At 41.5% G+C, this 21,234-nt stretch overlaps 2 protein-coding genes across 2 annotated transcripts; one reads left to right on the top strand and one right to left on the bottom strand.

The window, feature by feature from the left end:
- The first annotated feature begins 231 nt into the window (after positions 1-231).
- Positions 232-8,429, top strand: LOC139455293 (mevalonate kinase-like). The gene is made up of 8 exons (XM_071236844.1): positions 232-427; positions 946-1,241; positions 2,635-2,882; positions 3,728-3,773; positions 4,403-4,493; positions 5,942-6,058; positions 6,799-6,952; positions 8,038-8,429. The coding sequence occupies exons 1-8, from the start codon at positions 356-358 to the stop codon at positions 8,175-8,177; spliced, it is 1,164 nt and encodes a 387-aa protein (XP_071092945.1). The 5' UTR covers positions 232-355; the 3' UTR covers positions 8,178-8,429.
- A 6,022-nt stretch (positions 8,430-14,451) lies between these two features.
- Positions 14,452-21,142, bottom strand: LOC139456147 (ribosome maturation protein SBDS-like). Its single transcript, XM_071237693.1, has 6 exons — positions 20,904-21,142; positions 20,185-20,314; positions 18,261-18,461; positions 17,109-17,193; positions 15,933-16,018; positions 14,452-15,006 (listed from the first exon to the last, which is right to left on the bottom strand). Exons 1-6 carry the CDS (start codon positions 21,032-21,034, stop codon positions 14,878-14,880), a joined length of 762 nt encoding a protein of 253 aa, XP_071093794.1. The 5' UTR covers positions 21,035-21,142; the 3' UTR covers positions 14,452-14,877.
- Between the last annotated feature and the right edge of the window lie 92 nt (positions 21,143-21,234).

Here is a 21,234-nt window from a genome sequence, read left to right as displayed (position 1 = left end):
AGAAATGACTACATACCAAGCTGATTTTACTACATCGCCTTAGTTTCGTATGGCATTTGTGCATGATTGCCAGGCATCAAGTATAAAGGATTCGTTTAACAATTTGCAATGTGGGTCCCATATTCAACAAAGTGTGTCCTGCAGTTGGCAAGTATCGCCAGAGATCGTCTAGATTAGTCTATTGTATAGATCGTTTTACCCCTAGTAGTATGTCGTTCGGTTGCATTTCGACTTCCGTATAAACAAATATGAGGTGATAACCACGTGTTCATCAGCTGTTGCTGTTACCACCAGTGTCGTGATCGTCGGGACTAATTAACGCCGGCAACTGGTGTCACTTGCTTTTTATTCAATCATGGGAGACATAACAGTTTCTGCTCCCGGAAAAGTAATTTTGCATGGTGAACATGCTGTTGTTTATGGAAAGGTGAGAAATGCTTCATAACGATGTTTGATATGATCTGACTTAAAGTTTAAGACTATATGTTGTCGTCTGTTTCATTTTGTCTTAAGGTCAAGACTGTAGTGTTGCCCTGTTGATGGGCTATTCGTTTATTGATATATATACTACTCAAAAGAAATAAAAGAACACCCAATTTTTGTCATATGACTACAGCTAATATGCCATGACATTATCTTTATGAAAAAGGGCGGCCTAGTGGTCACAGTGTTCGCTCGTCACGCTGAAGACCCGGGTTCGATTCCCGACATATGTACAATGTGTGAAGCCCATTTCTGGTGCCCCCCGCCGTGAGAATTGCTGGAATATTGCTAAAAGCAGCGTAAAAGCAAACTCACTCACTCTTTATGTAAAAAAATCAAGTGTTCTTTAACTTCTGTAGTGTAGTATATTAAACAGTCAGAACTTTTGAAAACAGTTTGTTCTAACCAAACATTATAATTGTGTTCGTTATATCCATGTTCTACTGTAAGTGTGTGTTCCAGGTTGCGATTGCCGCAAGTCTTAATCTGCGGACATACTTGCGGTTGAGAAGAGGTACAGACAACTTAATCAGCCTCGATCTCCCGAACATCGCCATCAAGAAGTCCTGGACGACTGATGGAATCAAGTCACAGGTTTCCCTGCCGCTGTGTGATCCAAACAAGCCAGTGGGAGTTTCCGAAGAACTTCTGACAAAGTTAAAAGATATTGCTGGTGTAGACCAACACGAATCTGACACCAAACAGTTGGCTGTGATAACATTCTTGTATCTGTACTGTGCACTGGCGGCCCACAAGGGGTGAGTCGAGGGGCATTAGGCCCATCTTCCTGAGGCAGGGGAGTTAACTGACTATAAAAGTGCAGTTTCCACCCTTGCCAAACTAGGCTGGTATTATGGAGTTACATTTTGGCTGGACTATCGAGTTTATGCATTGTCGGATCACAATCGCACAACGAAATCGAAATCCAGTTCGTAAACTGTCATGCAGATGTCATTCGATTGCAGGATTTGCAAAGCATGTGCACTGTCAACTCTTTGTCAACAGATATTTTCCAAATCTTTTCATGTTTTTAATCAAGGTACTCACATGATTTGATGCACCTTGCGATGTAAAACCCGTTTTATCACGATATAGATCTTGATTATTGATCAGATCGTCTTGCCTGGGCGACGCCATTTCGTTTGAAACAAATGCTAGTGATAAGAGAGGTGGAATCTAATTGGTCCATAGGTGAGGCTTAGAAGGGACATTACTCATAATAGCCACTGGTGGCGCTACGATCGAGCCTAGGAATTCCAGCCTTGTTCGGCAAAGGTGGAAACTGGACTCTTAAATTCAGTTAACTCTCTTGCCTCGGGAAGATGGATTAGGCCATGATTAGTTTTCATGTCCTTCTTCTCATCCCCTCTTTCCTGGTCGCGTCATACAAGTAGAGGGTACTTGTTGTTACCCTGCCTGGCGCTTGGTATTAAGGGGCTGAAACAAGGACTGGTCGGCTTAGAGTCAGCATACTGTGTCTTAGTTGGGTATCGATGTTAAACCAAGGCATGGCATCTCAACTATTAAACAGGCTTAAGACCGGACTAGTTCAATCAGACACAAAATGGCTAACACACACACATGCATGTTGCTATAGGAGTGCACTAATCTTGTTCTAGCTTGTATCACCTCCCCTCTTAACCCCCTCATTTATGTGCCATAGTGAGCGTTAATTACAACTCACAGACAGATAGCGGGTTCCGGAGGGAGAACTGGATTAAATCAGATGAAAACCAAAATATTTATTTAGGAACAGATTATTTCCAGTAAATATTGTATGAAATGGTACTAAGTGTGATCCTCTATTGCCTGTTAATTAAGCAATATGGAGAGGTTAGGTAGCCCAGTGGGTAAGCATTCGGTCTTACGCCGAAAGCTGGGTTTGTTTTCCCACATGGGTAAGAACAGTGTTTGAAACCGATTTCTGGTGTCATCTGCCATGATGTTGCTGGAATAGTGCTTAAAGTGGTGTAAAACCATTCACACACTATTTAAGCAGTAGTCATTTGGAGATTTGCAGCCAATCATTTCAGATCATGCAACTGTGATAATTAGTATATTAATTTAAAGATATCAGTTTTGGGAAAATGTTTTCATTGCGAGGCAGTGTTGAATGACGGTGTGTAAAGTTGTGGATTTCCTTGTCTCCAGCACTGTACCAGCTATAGGTCTAAAGGTGGTGTCCGTCCAGCCGGTCAGTGCTGGCCTGGGGTCGTCGGCCTCCTTCTCCGTGTGTCTGGCGGCCAGTCTGCTGCAGCTGTCCGGGATCATCTCCACCCCAGCAGGAGACGAGGTGTGGTCGGAGGCGGAGCGCGATCTCATCAACTCTTGGGCCTTCTTTGGGGAGAAGATATTGCATGGAAACCCTTCAGGGATAGACAACTCTGTCAGCACCTACGGTGAGTGAGAAGATATTGCATGAAAACCCTTCAGGGACAGACAACTCTGTCATCACCTACGGTGAGTGAGAAGATATTGCTAGGAAACACTTCAGGGACAGATAACTCTGACAGCACCTTCGTCGAGTGAGTGAGTGAGTGCGTAGATATTGCATGGAAACCCTTCAGGTACAGACAACTCTGACAGCACCTACGTCGAGTGAGTTAGTGAGTGAGTGAGTAGATATTGCATGGAAACCCTTCAGGGACAGACAACTCTGATAGCACCTACATCGAGTGAGTGAGTGATATAATTATAAGATCCACTGATAATACAACCTTGAGCTGATTAAGTGTTGACGTCTCCGTGAAAGGCTGCATCTCTGTATGAGAAGTAGCATGTAAGTGTGACAGGTGTAGACTGACAGGGAACAGCAAATATCCTTGTGCCACCCATGTACCTCACCCCAACTCTTACCCAACGCATTGTTTTGAAAATCTACAAAAGCGTGGTTAACTTTGCGATTTTATGCAATTTGAGACCCTTTAATTCCTTTGATAAATGCACAGAAAATGAAAACAATCCTGAATCGATCAGAAGACTCTTATAAATGTCTTATCTGGAGAAAATATTTTGCTGAGGCAGGCTGCAACGAAATAATCAAGTACTGGTCGCATCTTTGGTTGTTTCAGTCATGAATAATGTAATTTGATTGGACAGTTATTTGTAGCCTTGTGACATTCAAACTGGACTTTAACGAGGCTATGGTAGTGAATGCAATAGAATTGAGATATATCCTTTACAATCGAGATGCAGTATTGCTGACTAGTGTGAAATGACATTGACCTTGACCTTTTCTGTACAGGTGGAGCAATCAAGTTTAAGTCGGGGAAGATTACGCCACTGTGTAGGTAAGCACAATGTCAGGACTTAGTTGTTGTAAGCTTTGGTTTGTTTGTTTGTTGTTTAACACCACACTCAGCAATATTCTAGCAATATGACGGCAGTCTGTAAATAATTGAGTCTGGAACAAACAATTCAGTGACTGACATCATGAGCATCGATTCATGCCATTGGGATACAATAACATGCATCAACCATGTCAGCGAGCCTGACCACCCGATCCCGATAGTCGGCTCTTACGACAAGCATAGTCGCCTTTTACGGCAAGCATGGATTGCTGAAGACCTATTCTACCCCAGATCTTCGCGGATGTGTTGTGAGCTTTGCTTGGGTTAGTGAATGGGTTGGGTTTAACACTACTTCGAAATTGTATTGTATTCTCATGGCATGTCAGGTTAATTTTGGAGGAAAGTCCAAAGTGATGCAGGTCTTTTAAGTTTAGTCACAAGTATGGTCTTTACAGCCACAGGATCATAATCAGGGCAAGTCCTGAGATCAGAACCAATAACCAGCACATCCTTGCACCATAAAGGGAAGCAACTCTGCAGACTAGACCTGATGAAAACTGTAATAACATAAGAAATATGACTGATTTCTTGATAGAATGGTGTACATTTGATCACATTGTCACATACAGAGTGCCGAAGCTGCAGATCCTGCTGGTGAACACCGGAGTTCCAAGAAGCACAAAGGTCCTGGTAGCTCGGTGCAGGGAGCGATATCAGAAGGTAGACCTCCCATCCCACCTGAACCTAGATGTTTAACAGATTGTATTAAAACGTATTTTTGTAGTTTCTCAGAGAAATGTAAACCATTCATGTCTAAGGAACAGAATGTATGGATGTTGACTTCTTTATTGTGAGGAACACAACGTTTCGGAGTATATGCTTACTCCTTCATCAGGTGAATGGATGCTATGAGGTAAACGGGAGGCCGGGGGTAAATAGCACTGATAGGTAAACAGGAGGCCGGGGGTAAATATCACTGATAGGTAAAGGGAGGCTGGGGATAATAGCACTGATAGGTAAACGGGAGGGGCCAGGGGTAATTAGTAATTAGCACTGATAGGTAACCGGGAGGCCGGTGATAATAGCACTGATAGGTAAACGGGAGGCCGGTGATAATAGCACTGATAGGTAAAAGGAAGGGTGGGGGGGGGGTAATTAGCACTGATAGGTTAACGGGAGGCCAGGGTAATTAGCACTGATAGGTAAACGGGAGGCCAGGGTAATTAGCACTGATAGGTAAACGGGAGGCCAGGGTAATTAGCACTGATAGGTAAACGGGAGGCCGGGGGTAACAGCACTGATAGGTAAACGGGAGGCCGGGGGTAACAGCACTGATAGGTAAACGGGAGGCCGGGGGTAATAGCACTGAAAGGTAAACGGGAGGCCAGGGGTAAATAGCACTGATAGGTTAACGGGAGGCCAGGGTAATTAGCACTGATAGGTAAACGGGAGGCCAGGGTAATTAGCACTGATAGGTAAACGGGAGGCCAGGGTAATTAGCACTGATAGGTAAACGGGAGGCCAGGGTAATTAGCACTGATAGGTAAACGGGAGGCCGGGGGTAACAGCACTGATAGGTAAACGGGAGGCCGGGGGTAACAGCACTGATAGGTAAACGGGAGGCCGGGGGTAATAGCACTGAAAGGTAAACGGGAGGCCAGGGGTAAGTAGCACTGATAGGTAAACGGGAGGCCGGGGGTAATAGCACTGATAGGTAAACGGGAGGCCGGGGTAATTAGCACTGATAGGTAAACGGGAGGTCGGGGGTAATTAGCACTGATAGGTAAACGGGAGGCAGGGGTAATTAGCACTGATAGGTAAACGGGAGGCAGGGGTAATTAGCACTGATAGGTAAACGGGAGGTCGGGGGGTAACTAGCACTGATAGGTAAACGGAAGGCCGGGGGTAATTCCCATTCTTGTCTAAGTTACTGAAATGTGAAATTAAAAGTTCATTTACCACTTTTCAAGGTTAAGAATACAAATGTCCAAGTAGTCAGTAGGTGAGCGGGTGAGTGTTTGCAGGACATACAGTAGCTCAGGTTCAGTTCTCATTTGCGCAGAAAAGAATGTTAACACTTACAGATCCTTTCCTACATGAGGCATGTGGTATCCATTAGTCTACCTCTCAACTCAACACAATGTGATAATTGGGTTTTTCTGCCACAGTACCCAGACATCATCGAGCCGGTACTGAACTCTATAGAGGCCATATCCCACCGGTGTGAGGACGTGCTGGCCGAGCTGGCTGACTCCCCCTCCACAGATCTGTATGAAACACTGGAGGTAAGTCAATGTAGTAACCAACATTAAATACCCATGTTGATTCTGGGCCAGACTAGGTGCCCAGTACCTCATGCTTGTCTCTGTGGAGTCAGGAGCAGACTAAGTGCACATTATGGTTATGAAGTGGTCTGACCCTCAGACTTGTCTGATTGAGCGACTTGTTGTCCACGGCTTAAGTCAGTGGTTGGCCTGGTCCAGACAATGTTATTTACAATCTGCCATGATATGGCTGATGCATAGCTGAATGTGGCATTCAACCTATTTCATTTCTGAGAAGATTACTGGTCACTTTACATGTCATAGCAGAAAGATTGCTGAATAAATAAGTATTGATTACTGTCCTCTTTTGACATAGGAAATTTAGGTCACAAAGTTAGGTCACAAATTAAGGTCACAAATAACTCTCTGTGAAAACAAAGTGATGTTAGTGGTCACTTGGTGTCCGTTATATCGTGAGTTGACTGTACTCACTGGGCATGTTTGCCGTAAGAGAAGACTATCCTTGTCATAAGAGGCGACTAACGGGATCAGGTAGTCAGGCTCGTTGACTTGGTTGATGCATGTCATCGTATCCCAATTGCGTGGATCGATGCTCATGATGTCAATTACTGGAATGTCTGGGCCAGACTCGATTGTTTACAGACCGCCGTCATATAGCTGGAATATTGCTGAGTGCAGCGTTAAACAACAAACAAACAAACACTGGGAACTTTCAAAGAGGCATGTGTGATTTGCTGCAGGATTTGATTGACATCAACCAGCGCCACCTGGGAGCATTGTGTGTGAATCACCCTGCCTTGGAGGAGATTGTGAGGACAGCGGCCAAGTATGGCCTTCACGCCAAGCTGACGGGGGCAGGGGGAGGAGGGTGTGCCTTCATCATCATCAAACCAGGTTTGTAGACAGCACAGGATGAGGGAGATACATATATTATTTGAGAAATAAACAACTCGTGGTCGTTGTTTATCGTACAACAGAGCACTGCAGAGAATAAACCATGAGGGGCGCAGCCTCTTTAAGGATGTTGATAAAGTGTACAAGCTTTAAAGATATTTACCTGTTTATAAATAATGATGACTCCCTGAATAGAATCCACCTTTGGTAATGTTAGACAAGTCCATTTTATGAACAGGGGGGTTCAGTTTGGCCTTTCCCACATATTCTGACCGATTGTCATGTCTCTCCCACTTCTGGATGCAATTGTTTATCTACGTTGACCCAGCTACATCTATGGGGAACAGCTCTCTCTAGACACTTCCCTATAATAAATAACCTCGTCTATTTTACGACATCATCAAGTTGCAAGCGCATGGTCCAATCTCCGGAAATGACGTCATGACGGAAAAATGTTTAATCATGAAATAAACCATGATTCGTTCATGATATTTATTGCGATATATTGCGTAGCTATCTTATTTACTGGGATAGTCACTTGCATGTCAAATTATATATTATCAATTCATGAACACCTTTTCGAGGTTTAATTGGTACTGTTAAGATGTTGTTACCATCTCTCTTCATCTCAGAAGTGACATCACCAGCTCCACCGATCTTATCACAACTTCACAATATATGTTTCTCATGAATAAATTTATGGGACAACTATTTTGAGAATTGTGTTGTAAGAATCGAGCTAATAACAACATAGGCTGATCCAGATTTGGGTCCGATCCGCCTCAACCATCCCCCCTATTAAAATCCAAATGTTGTACGTTGTTGGCAAAACAATTATCTGAGAGGATTTTGATATTTTGGACCCCTCCCTTTTAAAAACGGTGGACCTGCATTTGAACAAAGCAATGGCATCGATTGGTACAGGGTATTTATCATAAGGAAATGAAAAAATAATCCACTGAGAGAGTGAGTATTGTTTTACGCCGCTTTTAGCAATATTCCAGCAATATCACGGCGGGGGACACCAGAAATGCGCTGGATGAATAAGATGCCAATTAAGTACCAATTTGTGTTTGTTCTTTCAGACACTCCATTGACAACACTTGCAGACATTAAATCAGAATTTGCATCGCAGAAGTTATCGTGTTGGGAGACGAGCGTGGGATCTCCCGGTGTCACTGCACATAGTGGGGACGATGGGGACCTGAAGCAGCTCTTCTCATGACGGGGGCAACGTGGGTCAGCCTGGTACATGTTGTACAGAACCACGTTCCAAACTTTTTAAATTATTTTAAATAATTGTATGAAAGGTATTTTCATTTTCAACACAAAGTTTTTCAGGTATGGATGTGAGGTGGGGTGAAATGGGGTTTAACATCGCGTCCAAGATTATTGCACTCATATAGCGACGTGCATGTACGTGTGTGTGCTTGTGTGGCTGCTTGTACTAGTCCGGACTGATGCTGATTTATAGTGCTAACTCACTTGGATACCATGCTGCAGTTTAACACGAATACCTCACTCTGTCACAGTATAATGACTCCCAGCCGACCAGTCCTTCTTTTGACCCCTTAATGTCAAGCACCAGACAGGGTAACAACAAGTACCATCTTTTAACGTCTTTTGGTATGACGGGGCCGGGAATCGATTCAGGTATGGCACAGAGATGACTTGACAATGACTTATGATGATAAGTGAGCAAGATGAGTGAGTGAGTGAGTGAGTGAGTGTGTTGGGTTTTACGCCGATTTGATGAAACCACAAGTACGGGAATGGTGCTCACAAACCAAGAAACAATCAGGGCAAACCAGGATTTGAACCCACGGTCATATTTTTCTGGCATGCCCAAGGGGCGCAACTCTGCACTGTGAATTGTGGCGCCTGAGACAACTGGACCATTCGTGACCCCTACAAACACAGTAGAAATAGGTAGAAGTGAGTGGGTGAGTATGGTTTTACGCCGCTTTTAGCAATTGTCCAGCAATATCACACTGTGGACACCAGAAATTGGCTTCACATATTGTGCCTATGCGGGGAATCAAACCCGGGTTTTTGGTGTAACGAGCCAAAGCTTTAATCACTAGGCTCCCCCACCACCCAACAAATAGGTTGAAAGTTATTGTACAATGAAAAGCTTTATGAAGGCATGTAGCCTGTGGATGGGTTGGATGGTTTGTGTTTACCTGGCATAAATAGCCAACAGAGTATGACCGTAGTGTTTGACTTACTGTGTTTCCAGTAAAGTAACAACCTTTCAATACTTCAAACATTTTATGTGGGCTATGCAATATGGACCGGTCAGTACATTCAAAAGTAATCCACCAACTGATAAGTTTAAGTTCGTGAATCTTATCTGTTGTGAAAATGCAAAGTATTGGCAATTATGTTTGAAAGTTAGTAAGATTAGTAGTTATGCAGAGTTGTCTCCCTTAGCCTTGACAGGACCTGCTGATCCCAGGTACTCCATTCACATAGATTATGATCCTTGGTGTAGCAGCACCATTTCTTGCGTGGACTCTGACCTGTTGAGACACTACAGCACTAAGTTGGGGATGATGAGTTGGTGATGATTCAATCCATGCACATCACATCTGGGGACCAAATACAGCTTGGGGTTTATAATTACAGTGTGTTTCAGTGTGTACTAAACAGTTCTTAGCTTCATTCATCTTGCACAGTTCCGTGTATGTATGAGAAATGGTGTAATAATACTAATAAAGATAATAAATGGTATTTGTAAAGTGCTTTAGTCCTTCTGTTGAGCGGGTGAGTATGGTTTTACGCCGCTTTTAGCAGTATTCCAGCAATATCACAGCGGGGGACACCGGAAAATGGGCTTCACACATTGTACCCATGTCGGGATTCGAACCCGGGCCTTCGGCGTGACGAGCCAACGCTTCAACCACTAGGCTACCCGACCGCCCCTTCCTTCTGTTGAAGCATGGTCCAAGTTTCTAACAATATCATTACCCCAGTCAAGGGATCAGAGTGCACTCAATTCTGCTTTCTCAGCTCCCTGGGGAGTATACAACAAAAGCTACATGTGAGGCGCCAGCAGGTTAAAGGACACATTACTATCTCACCCTACTGGGGCCAACTTGACCATTCTGTACAGTCAAACAAAACATCATAAAACAAACATCTAACAGCTGTTTCTGTCTTTTAATCAAATGATTGCAAAATATAAATGCAATTAAAACATATATTACATGAATGTACAGTTATATAAAACAAATAGCACATTTTTCAGCATGCATACAAGAGCTTGAAGGCTTCGCAGGTCAGAATCAGTGTCAGAAATTAGGGAGGTCTTGAGGATTGTGGCTACATTATTGGAACCTAAGGACCCACAAATGTCTAGACGTTAACATTAGGAAAATGACATGAACCCTGTGACTAGCATCCTGAATTTCAAACACGGCACAGGGATGATCAGTGACGCACTTACATGAAAGTACTCCGTGAAGATTCCGGGGTAGAATATGTCTTCAGCAACCCATACTTGCCGTAAAAGGCGACTATGCTTGTCGTAAGAGGCGACTAACGGGATCGGATGGTCAGGCTCGCTGACTTGGTTGATACATGTCATCGATCCCAACTGCATGGATCAATGGTCGTGATATCAATCACTGGATTGTCTGGTCCAGACTCGATTATTTACAGACCGCCGTCATATAGCTGGAATATTGCTGAGTGCGGCTTTAAAACAACCAACCAACCAACCAACATGAAAGTAAACAAATAATGAAATCCTTGATTTCTGTTTGTATTTTTAATGCTGCACTCAGCAATGAGACAGTGGCCTGTATGTAATCAAGTCTTGACCACACAATCCAGTGATAGATATTCTGAGCAACGATCCAAGTGTAGGGTACAATGACACCGCGTTTAACAACCTAATTCATTTGGTCCCCTATTACGACCGGCATAGATCGCTTTGTACCAATTCTAACCTCAAATCCCTACGAGAGTCTTGACTTTCTAGGCCTCAGCAGGCCATAGTTTACACATTGTCAGTTCTCCATAGGTTTTGATTTCATTCCCCATGAATACATACAGCAGCTCTGCAGTGTAATCATTATATTTAGCCAACAACTCAAGCCACAGCCGGGGTCTTAGATCACTTAATGCTCAGATTTCATTGAACAAATGATGATATTACTTGTGCAAACCGCTTGATATTGCTGGAATGAAAGAGGTGTAAAATTGTACTAACTCACTCATTCGAGCAAAGTTCGTGCACTTAGTTCCCTCATGTCACTACATGACCAAATATGGACATGTAATTACTCCCCCTGTAGCAGCCTATGTATTCATGGGTCATGAGTGAGTGAGTGAGTGAGTACGGTTTTACGCCGCTTTTAGCAATATTCCAGCAATATCACGGCGGGGTACACCAGAAATGGGCTTCACACATTGTACCCATGTCGGGAATCGAACCCGGGTCTTCGGCGTGACGAGCTAATGCTTCAACCACTAGGCTACCCGACCGCCCTCATGGGTGATGAAGAAACAGTGTATACAAGCCATTCAAGTACTGACTGATATTTTACTATGTGTTACCATGGTTACTAGTCAGGAGTGTTGCATTCTGGGATGCATCATGTAGATGAGGCAGGAGCTGGTCCAGCTGCAGTAACTAGCTAGACTCAAGACTAGTAAAGGAGTCAAGGGCTACTAGCCTGCCTGGTTACCGTAATCTTGCTAAAAAATATATATTTATACCTCACAGACAAGAAATTTTTGATATCTTCCGTTTTTGCACACTGTTACTTGTAGGGCTGGGACGGGTAACTTGGGTACTCGGGTCCGGTGGGTACTGAGTAGAACCCCGGGACCCACTGGACTACCCGGGCCTGTGGTTAGTCACGTGATACATTGTTCAATGACAAGAATTATCTAAAACTCTATGGTTACAATACAAGTCACTAATGTTTCCATTTCTTTCTGACTACTACGCCTATTCTTTCGGACTTTTATGTCTTTGAATAAAAAAACTTTAGTCAACTTCAGTGTATACACCAGATCGTTTCATACATGTATCTAAACACATTTTACCAGAGCTACGGTCAAACTTTTCTCAATCGGACAGTTTGTACCTACCTCTTTAGACCTACAGTGGATACTGGGCAGGGTCGGGTAATAGGGGTGTGGGTACACAGGTAGTAAATTTGGACTCGTCCCACCCCAAGTTACTTGTGATTCACAATTTGGACGGCGAGTACTTGAAGCACTTGTCATCAGAACATTCACTTTTCCAGCGCCATTCAGGAAAAGAAGAAAAAAGAGCTAGATCATGTTCACTGTTTTTGCCTACTAACCTTCAAGTAAATTCTAATGTTTGGCTACATTGTCTGCCATCGCCAAGGTAACTTTAAACTAGTATTGAAACAAAGTGAATACTTCATGTTCAAGAAGGTCTATTGGTCACTCGCCATGAATATCCTGTAACTACAGAATGATGAAACTAAAGACTAAGCTGTTCCAAGTCTCGAGTAAAAGCCTTGAGTGAGTGAGCTGGAGTTTGTGCAATATTTCAGCTATATCGCGGCGCACTGGCTTCACACATTGTACACATGTGTGGAATCATCACCAGACCTTCGTCATCATGAGCAAATGTTTTAATCACTAGACCCAGAGACGATATAATAGATCTATTATATGGTCTCTGCTATACCCCAATGTCAAATATAAGCTTGAAAGGAATGCTGGACCTTAAGTAAAACTTTTAATAAAATTTCAACCTTAAGTGGGAGTTACATTTCAATATATAACTTTCTAAATGCAAAATAGTTTCTTAAGATAGTAAAATAAGGCTTAGAAAAAAATTAAAAATTGGTTCTCTGGCAATGACTTTTGAAAATACAGTTTTTTGGGGGGGTTTTTTTTGCTTGTTCAAACTAGTATGTAACCAAATAAACAGTTGTGTACCATCTACCTGAGAAAGGGCCTCTCTACATAAACAAGCAGTAAGTAACTGGGAAGTAACTGCATGCTATATTGGATCGCATTGTTTTCAAGGATCAAGGATCAGGATTTTTTTTTTAAATATCTAAAATGGAAATAAAAATGAAACGTGCGGCAGAATTTATGATGACGCTGCATTGTCTGAGAACCAAGACTTTTAATCTTTTTAGCCAAAAACAACATTTGTCTCTCCCAACAACTGGTATTACTCCATTATCACAACGCTAAGGACAGGTTTTGAACCAGGCTTTAGCTGGTGTCAACAACACCAAACATGTCACGTTATTCACATAAGTCGGGCGGTTACGTGATCAAGGTGTCGTAACATCTTGTGTAACTATGGTAACATCACATAGAGTCAGAATACAATCAATCTTCAACAAACATTTGATTTCAGTCAGTGGACTGGAAAGTAGCACTATAAATAAAACATGGCATAAGACACATGCAATGTAACAGGTCTTGATTTTCAACCTCAAATCCAAAATCTGCATAACGTGCCATTCAAATTCAGAAATACAAACTTGAGAATAATAATGTTGAAGGTATATATACCTCATTTCATAATCCAGCAGTCTACATTTCGTAGTTACAAAGTGTTTGTGTCGTGGCTCTGAATTACTACAGGGTTACAGGCTGGACTACATCGCACTGTAACATCACTAGGAGCAGTCGTACTTGATTCCAGTTGATTACTCAACCACCAAGCAGACACTAAAGTACTCATGGAAATGAAAAAAAAATGTTTTGCTGGATTTAATAATCGACACAAAGCATTACGTAGATGTAAATACGAAATAACAAAACAACTGGAAAGGTACTAGTCTGGATTTGCTAGTTTTATCTCAGTGCTCAATACAAAATGTACTTTACAGGAGGTAATTTGTAGGCACTTTCAACATTCAAAAATAAAACTAAGTCCAAATTGACATGGCAGAAACAGGCTATAGGCATTATGCAAATTAGCCTGGAAAACAGTTATCAAAACAACAATAAAAATAACAGCTATGTTTATGTACATAATAATAATGACATGTAAGTTGTTGTTTGAGAAGGGAATATGTTACTTTTACGTTCTGATATTTTGACGATGATTCACTATCCCACAATGCCAATCACAAATCACTAACCACTGACAAATCACATGCACGTGGGTTTCAAGCACCTGTTTTCACCTGTCGTCAAGGTGTCATAGGTCATGGACATTCACCTTGATCTACTAAAACCTGGTTAAGCTCAGTTTCACAATAGTCTGTTCTGTTAATATTTTTACACACTTTTACGTGTAAAAAGACATAAAAACCTTTGATACGCTGTATTTGTGCCAAGGCCCAATTAGTACTAATTGGGTTGTTTGAATATTTATATGTTTTGTATATTAACTGCATTTATTTAAAATCTGAGATAAAAAAACCTTATTTTTTTCATTTCCGTGAGTACTTTAGCAGTAGTCGTCACACAGTCAGTCGAGTCACCAGTCACCACACTTATGACCAGTCATTTTCATCCATGATGAATAAGATTTGAACTCAGAAATTTGAAATTCTGTGTATTCCTATACTTTGCAACTTTGTGGCCGTGATGATCGTGCACGGAAGATTTAAGATATGATTACCGCTTCTATGACAAAGAAATGACTCATCGTTAGATCGCTAGAAACAGGGTCATTGTTTTCGAAGACTGAACAATCAAAGTTGACCTCTGAAAGTTGACCTCTGTTATTCTTAGGTCTTAATTCGTACTGCAAGGATTCCATATATCCTTCACCTGATTACCAAATCTAGACTGCAATGCTCATTCAGACATGATCATACAATTGCACTTCATGGTAAGTGAATCCTTCACTCAAAAATATAGCTCTGAATGGAAGACCTATTGCCTGGGGATAAAGATCCTCCTCTCGAAATATGGCAGTGGGTCTTGAACACTGAGATGGATTACATCAAAAATCCCGGGATCTACGCCAGCTTCTCATCACCCTCCTCGACCTCCTTCAAGTTGATGACCTCCAGCTGACCTCGACCTTTCGTCTCCGTACGGATCAGCTCGTCGATCTCGCGATAACATCCCGGGTCAATCTGAATAACCTGAAATAAAATTGTGAAAATGTACCTCCGAGTCACTGATCATTTTTATTATCATGAATACTCATGTGTTGGATGAAGAGACTTATTCCCCATGCTTATGTTCTGTGTAATGATAATACTTAGTTAAAGGTGACAGATGCTGCTTTAATAAGCATCACAATATGGTGAGGTGGGATGAAATGAGGTTTGACGTCGTGTTTAAGATTCAGGGATGTGAAATCTCCTCGGAAATGCGGAAAATTGCATTTTTTCCAGCTCCACACACTGCTCAAGATACTATGACACTGCCAGGAGCCAGGTCCTGTAATACTGATTCCCTTCCACGACATACCATCTCCAGCTCCACACACAGTATAAGATATTATGACACTGCCAGGAGCCAGGTCCTGAAATACTGATTCCCTTCCACGACCTACCATCTCCAGCTCCACACACAGCACAAGATATTATGACACTGCCAGGAGCCAGGTCCTGTAATACTGATTCCCTTCCACGACCTACCATCTCCAGCTCCACACACAGCACAAGATATTATGACACTGCCAGGAGCCAGGCCCTGTAATACTGATTCCCTTCCACGACCTACCATCTCCAGCTCCACACACAGCACAAGATATTATGACACTGCTAGGAGCCAGGTCCTGTAATACTGATTCCCTTCCACGACCTACCATCTCCAGCTCCACACACAGCACAAGATATTATGACACTGCCAGGAGCCAGGTCCTGTAATACTGATTCCCTTCCACGACCTACCATCTCCAGCTCCACACACAGCACAAGATATTATGACACTGCCCCGAGCCAGGCCCTGTAATACTGATTCCCTTCCACGACCTACCATCTCCAGCTCCACACACAGCACAAGATATTATGACACTGCCCCGAGCCAGGCCCTGTAATACTGATTCCCTTCCACTACCTACCATCTCCAGCTCCTCCCCAAACTCATCTTCTTCCACTTTAACAGCAAGCTTTAGTACTTTGGTTCTCAGCTTCTTTCCCTCTCTGGCTGTATAAAAATAAACAAAACTAAATAAAACCCTGGCACACTCATAAACTCTGTTCAATGTAGGGTTAGGTTATCTGTAGGCTAACCATGCTAAATTGAAGTTCGAACCTCAATAAGAGGTGGTTATTTTTATTTGAAACCTGATGAAGTCATGGTAGAACTGTTTTCAAATGAGCTGAAATGTGTTGGGGACACATGTGTAGTGGCATAATTCAGTGTAATTTATGATTTTGAGTTACATCCCTTGCTTATGCCAGGATCCACTGGTCTTATGTCAACCACATCTGGTACATCTTCCTTAGGGCCAGGCCAAGATCAGAAAAGGTCATGAGTGAGGTCAAGGGCACAGTCATGGTCATAAAGTATGTTTGCCATTTTCTGCAGACATTTTTAAAATGTTAAACATGTAGTTGTGATATTATTTGAATACATGTCATGTCAAGGGCCGAGGCAAGAGAGTTAACTGACTTTAAGAGTCCAGTTTCCACCCTTGCCGAACTAGGCTGGAATTCCTGGGCTCGATCGTAGCGCCACCAGTGGCTGTTACGAGTTATGTCCTTTCTATGCCTCTCCTATTGACCAATCTGATACAACGTATCACTTGCATTTGCTTAAAACAAAACGGTGGCGCCCAGTTAAGACGATCTGATCAATAATCAAGATCTATATTGTGATAAAACGAGTCTTACATCGTGAAATGCATCAAATCATGTGAACACCTTGATTAAAAACAGGAAAAGATTTAGAAAATATCTGTTGACAACGAGTTAGCGGTGCACATGCTTTGCAAATCCTGCAGTCGACCGAAATCTGCATGACACTTTACGAACCGGATTTCGATTTCGATAATCGGCATGTGGGGCAGGAGATAGAGGAGTGAGTGAGTGAGGTTTTACGCCGCTTTTAGCAATATTCCAGCAATATCACGGCGGGGGACACCAGAAATGGGCTTCACACATTGTACCCATGTCGGGAATCGAACCAGGGTCTTTGGCATGATGAGCGAACACTTTAACCACTAGGCTACCCGACCACCCCTAGGAGATACAGGAAATCAACTGTAACCATGGTAACAAGACCAACTATCTACCTGGTATTGTCAGCCTGATGCGCATCAATGCTCGTTGGATCTTCATGGTCTCTGATTCAGTCAGTTGTTTTATCACTTCCAAAGCCTGAAAATATTAAAATATACATCAGAGGTAAGTAGTTGAATATGAGAAAAATCTGTCAACGTAATGATCACCATAATATTATTTTCAAGGAAGACGAAGCACATAAACATCATGACATAATCGCATTGCAGCTGGCAAAGAAAATACTTAAAAGCTTATCAGAAAGTGTTGCTAAACAAACAAATTCCTAGGCCTACTGAAACGCTTTGATTGCGATTTCTACTTGGCTCTCTAACGACAGAAAATACATTTCCAGTTTTACTTTTAGTTAAAGAATGTGAAATAGACTAATTCAGCACTTCAGACAAGAGAGTTTATAGTAAGCCATGCTGTTATGCCATTCTTGCTCTTCAGATTTTAAACTACTTGTGGTCATGGAGTTACATTAACCCTTCTGTCAAATTTTAATAGAGGCAGACAGTTTGCAAGGTGTGATTTTGTTTTCTAAACAGAGGAACCAAAGGGAAAATTCTGGGACAACAATGTATTTACTGAGATTGTATTTGTATTTATTGACATCATGAGCATCGATCTACTCACTACAAAGATATGCATCAACCAAGTCAGAGAGCCTGACCACCCGATCCCGTTAGTCACCACTTATGACAAGCATGGATTGCAAATGACCTATTGTGACCGGGATCTTCATGAGTATATTTATCAAATGACCCATCAGAATCTCGGAAATGTTCAATGTACTGAAAAGCTCACATTTCTCCAACTGTTGAGTGTGACATGGGCCCAGAACAAGTAAGCTCTGCTTATTGTTTGAGGTTTTAGGGGTGTGAGTTAGTGATGGCTCAATGCCACTTTGAACAGTATTTCAGTTATATCATGGCATGTCCGATAGGAGAGAAACCCTCAAGTGATGCAGGTTTTAATACTTAAGTGAAACCAACAATCACAGGTATGGTGCAGACAAGAATCACACTCAAGGTGAATCTGGGATTCAAACCCACAATCATTGGATCCTTGCCCAACTAAGGGAGGCAACTCTGTATAACAAAGATGGTATAGCTCAGGTAATGATAATGAGGAACACTTTATGACTCTGACAGACGACTCACCTGTTGTTTTGTTCCTTTAGAAGGCTTCACGGATACATGCAGGTCTCTCATGCCTTTCTCAATCATTGTCACGGTGTATGGACGCTTAGTCTCTGGGTTTACACACTTGTCAGCAACAATGGTAGCGATGTCTCGAAACATTGATTCTAGTTGTGCTTGTCTCTCTTTCTCCGTCACCTGCATTTCTCCCTTGGCAAGAATCTGGAATGGCATTGAAACTACAATCACTTACAAGTGTAAGGCTTAGAAAAATAAAAGATTTGGTACTCAGGCAATGGCTTTTAAAAAAAATATAGTGAGGGCAGGGAGAGGTGTTTTGGGGGGGGTTGTTGAAGCATATATATAACCAAATTTTGTTTACAATAATTCCGGCAATATCATGTTGTTCATTAGTATTGTAGTATTTAAATTCCGGGGTCGTGTGTTCGAGAAGTGAAATATTTAAAGAATTTACTTTTTTTAAAATGGAAACAAAACGAAATGTGCAGAAGAATTTATGATGTGCGGGCGGTGCCTGAGAACCAAAACTATTATTTTTTTACCCTAAGTGGCATGTAAAAGATACAGTATCAAAGAAAACTGTGTTGACATGTGGACATAATAGATTTTAACTTTTATTTTATTTTATTCTTCCATTTTGACATTTGGATACATGTGCAAGTACCTTTAATTATCAAAGAAGCAGTCTGTGAAGTTATTAGTGTTGACTTTTTTATTGATAAGAATTGACTTCAAAATGTTTCTGCATTTTTGGAGTTATAAATGTTGTTTCCATGGACAGAACATGTTACTTATGCAAAAAAGCAAACCGGTAACTAGAACAAGAAAGGAGTTTGCATTACATGCAACATTAGACACAGTACCATCCCCATCATTTCCTGAAGAGTCACAAACTTTCCCATCACAAACATGTTTCATGAACCTTTTTGACTTTGCAACACATGAAACTTGACTTCAATTTGAGGTATGCCCCCAGTTACCATAAAAACAAAGTTATAAGCACTTCCGGTTCAATGACCTTGAACTTCAACTCCAGACATGAAAAGCCCATAGATCACGAAAATGAGTGAGTGAGTGAGTGAGTTCGGTTTAACGCCGCTTTTAGCAATATTCCAGCAATATCACGGCGGGGGACACCAGAAATGGGCTTCACACATTGTACCCATGTCGGATAACGAACCCGGGTCTTCGGCGTGACGAGCGAACGCTTTAACCACTAGGCTACCCGACCGCCCCCTCACGAAAATGAAGTTTTGTCAAATTCCAATAAAAAATACTCAAGAGTTCATCATAACAAACTTTCATGTTTAGGTAATTAATCTGAAATGTCTTTTAATATGACATCTAGTGACCTTGACTTTACATATAGGTCATTGAAGGCCCAACCTTAGACATGTTAGAGATCATGTATGCTACGTTTGGTCAAATTCCAATAATTAATACTCAAGTTATCTCGAACAAAAGTAAGCTTGATGCTCTAATAACACTGAGTGGCTTTGACCTTCATCCAATTACAAGCATGAACATTACTTGTTGCAAACTTTGGTCGCATTATAAACATGAAGTCTCCATATCAAACTGCTGAAACAAAATTTCATGAGTGAATGACCTTTAAAACGACATATATGTCACAGCCTTGATATAAGACAGGTATTGAGTTAATTATGGAGCGTCAATCAAAAATGATTGGAAAAACCTTAAGATGGAAAATCCTTAAGATTTTTCATGAAATTGTCCGAAAATTCATGAATAAGAGATCCACCTGAGATCACCTTGAGAATATTAGACATGTAAGAATACATTATTCAGAAGTTACTATTGCATGTTCAGTGACTATGTTGAGGTCAGGAGAGATTATATTCTGTATATTGATTCAGTTCAGTGACACATGTTAATACATTTAAATAATGTGATAGTTTATTACCTGTATACATATCTCAGAATGGTTATCTATTCCAAAGATCTTCTTCAGGTCTTCCGTCTTAGCCACCTCTCCTTTAGAAACATTGGTGAAAACTGTGTGAGTCTGAAGCACTTCATCAATATCAGTTTCCCTGTAACAGAAACCAAACAGTTTCCCTGTACCAGAAACCAAACAGTTTCCATGTAACCATGGTAACAGAAACCAAACAGTTTCCCTGTAACAGAAACCAAACAGTTTCGCAGTTTGGCATACACAAAAAGAGATTTTAAGAACACTATCCATTATGGCAGAAAGTCCACTTTGGTGTTCATGTTTGCATATTTTCTAAAACATGCTGAATAATTCTCGGCAGAGACCATATAATAGATATTATATATGGCGATTTAGCAAATGTCAAACATAGCGATATTTACGATGAATCTAATTGTCAGAGGTTGTATTCAGTAATTTTGCTTGGGATAAAATGACTGGAAATGATATCAAAGAACAGAAAATGTTTTGGCGAATTAAAAACTGCATTACATGTTTGTGCGTGATTTATTTTTATAGTTTTATTCAACTTCAAGGTGAGGGTTGATGAGAGGGGAGCTACGTCCTTTCATATATATTCAAAAAATAAACTTGTAAATGCTGTCAAAGTGATGCCACTATACGAATCCCCGGGCAATGTCTTATTGATATGAGTATCAGTATCAAATTAATAAAAAACAAATACGTACACTTTATTTCTCCATGACGTCACCTTATTTGGGTAGCAGGCTATCTCGAATCGCTTACCACCCTTCTTCAGTCGAACAGTTGCAACGTTTGTCAGACGTTTCTGGTTTGCAGGTTGCTTTACTCGAGACATGGTGGGCTTGCTTACGGGTGACGTTAATGCGCAAACTAATCGTTACACGAAAACTCGAAAAGTTTGTAAAATTTTCTTTGATTTCAGTAACTTTTGCAATAACCGGAAGTAGGGACCAAATTGTGGTTTTTAGAGCTGAAGAGCTGTGTAAGATTTACCAAACAACTATTTATATTAAATCTCGCAGACGTAGCGTCTGC

Source organism: Haliotis cracherodii, unplaced genomic scaffold (assembly GCF_022045235.1).
Source record: "Haliotis cracherodii isolate W230 unplaced genomic scaffold, xgHalCrac1.p SCAF_11, whole genome shotgun sequence".
Taxonomy (NCBI): Eukaryota; Metazoa; Mollusca; class Gastropoda; order Lepetellida; family Haliotidae; genus Haliotis; species Haliotis cracherodii.
This window is presented reverse-complemented; position numbering and strand designations above follow the sequence as displayed.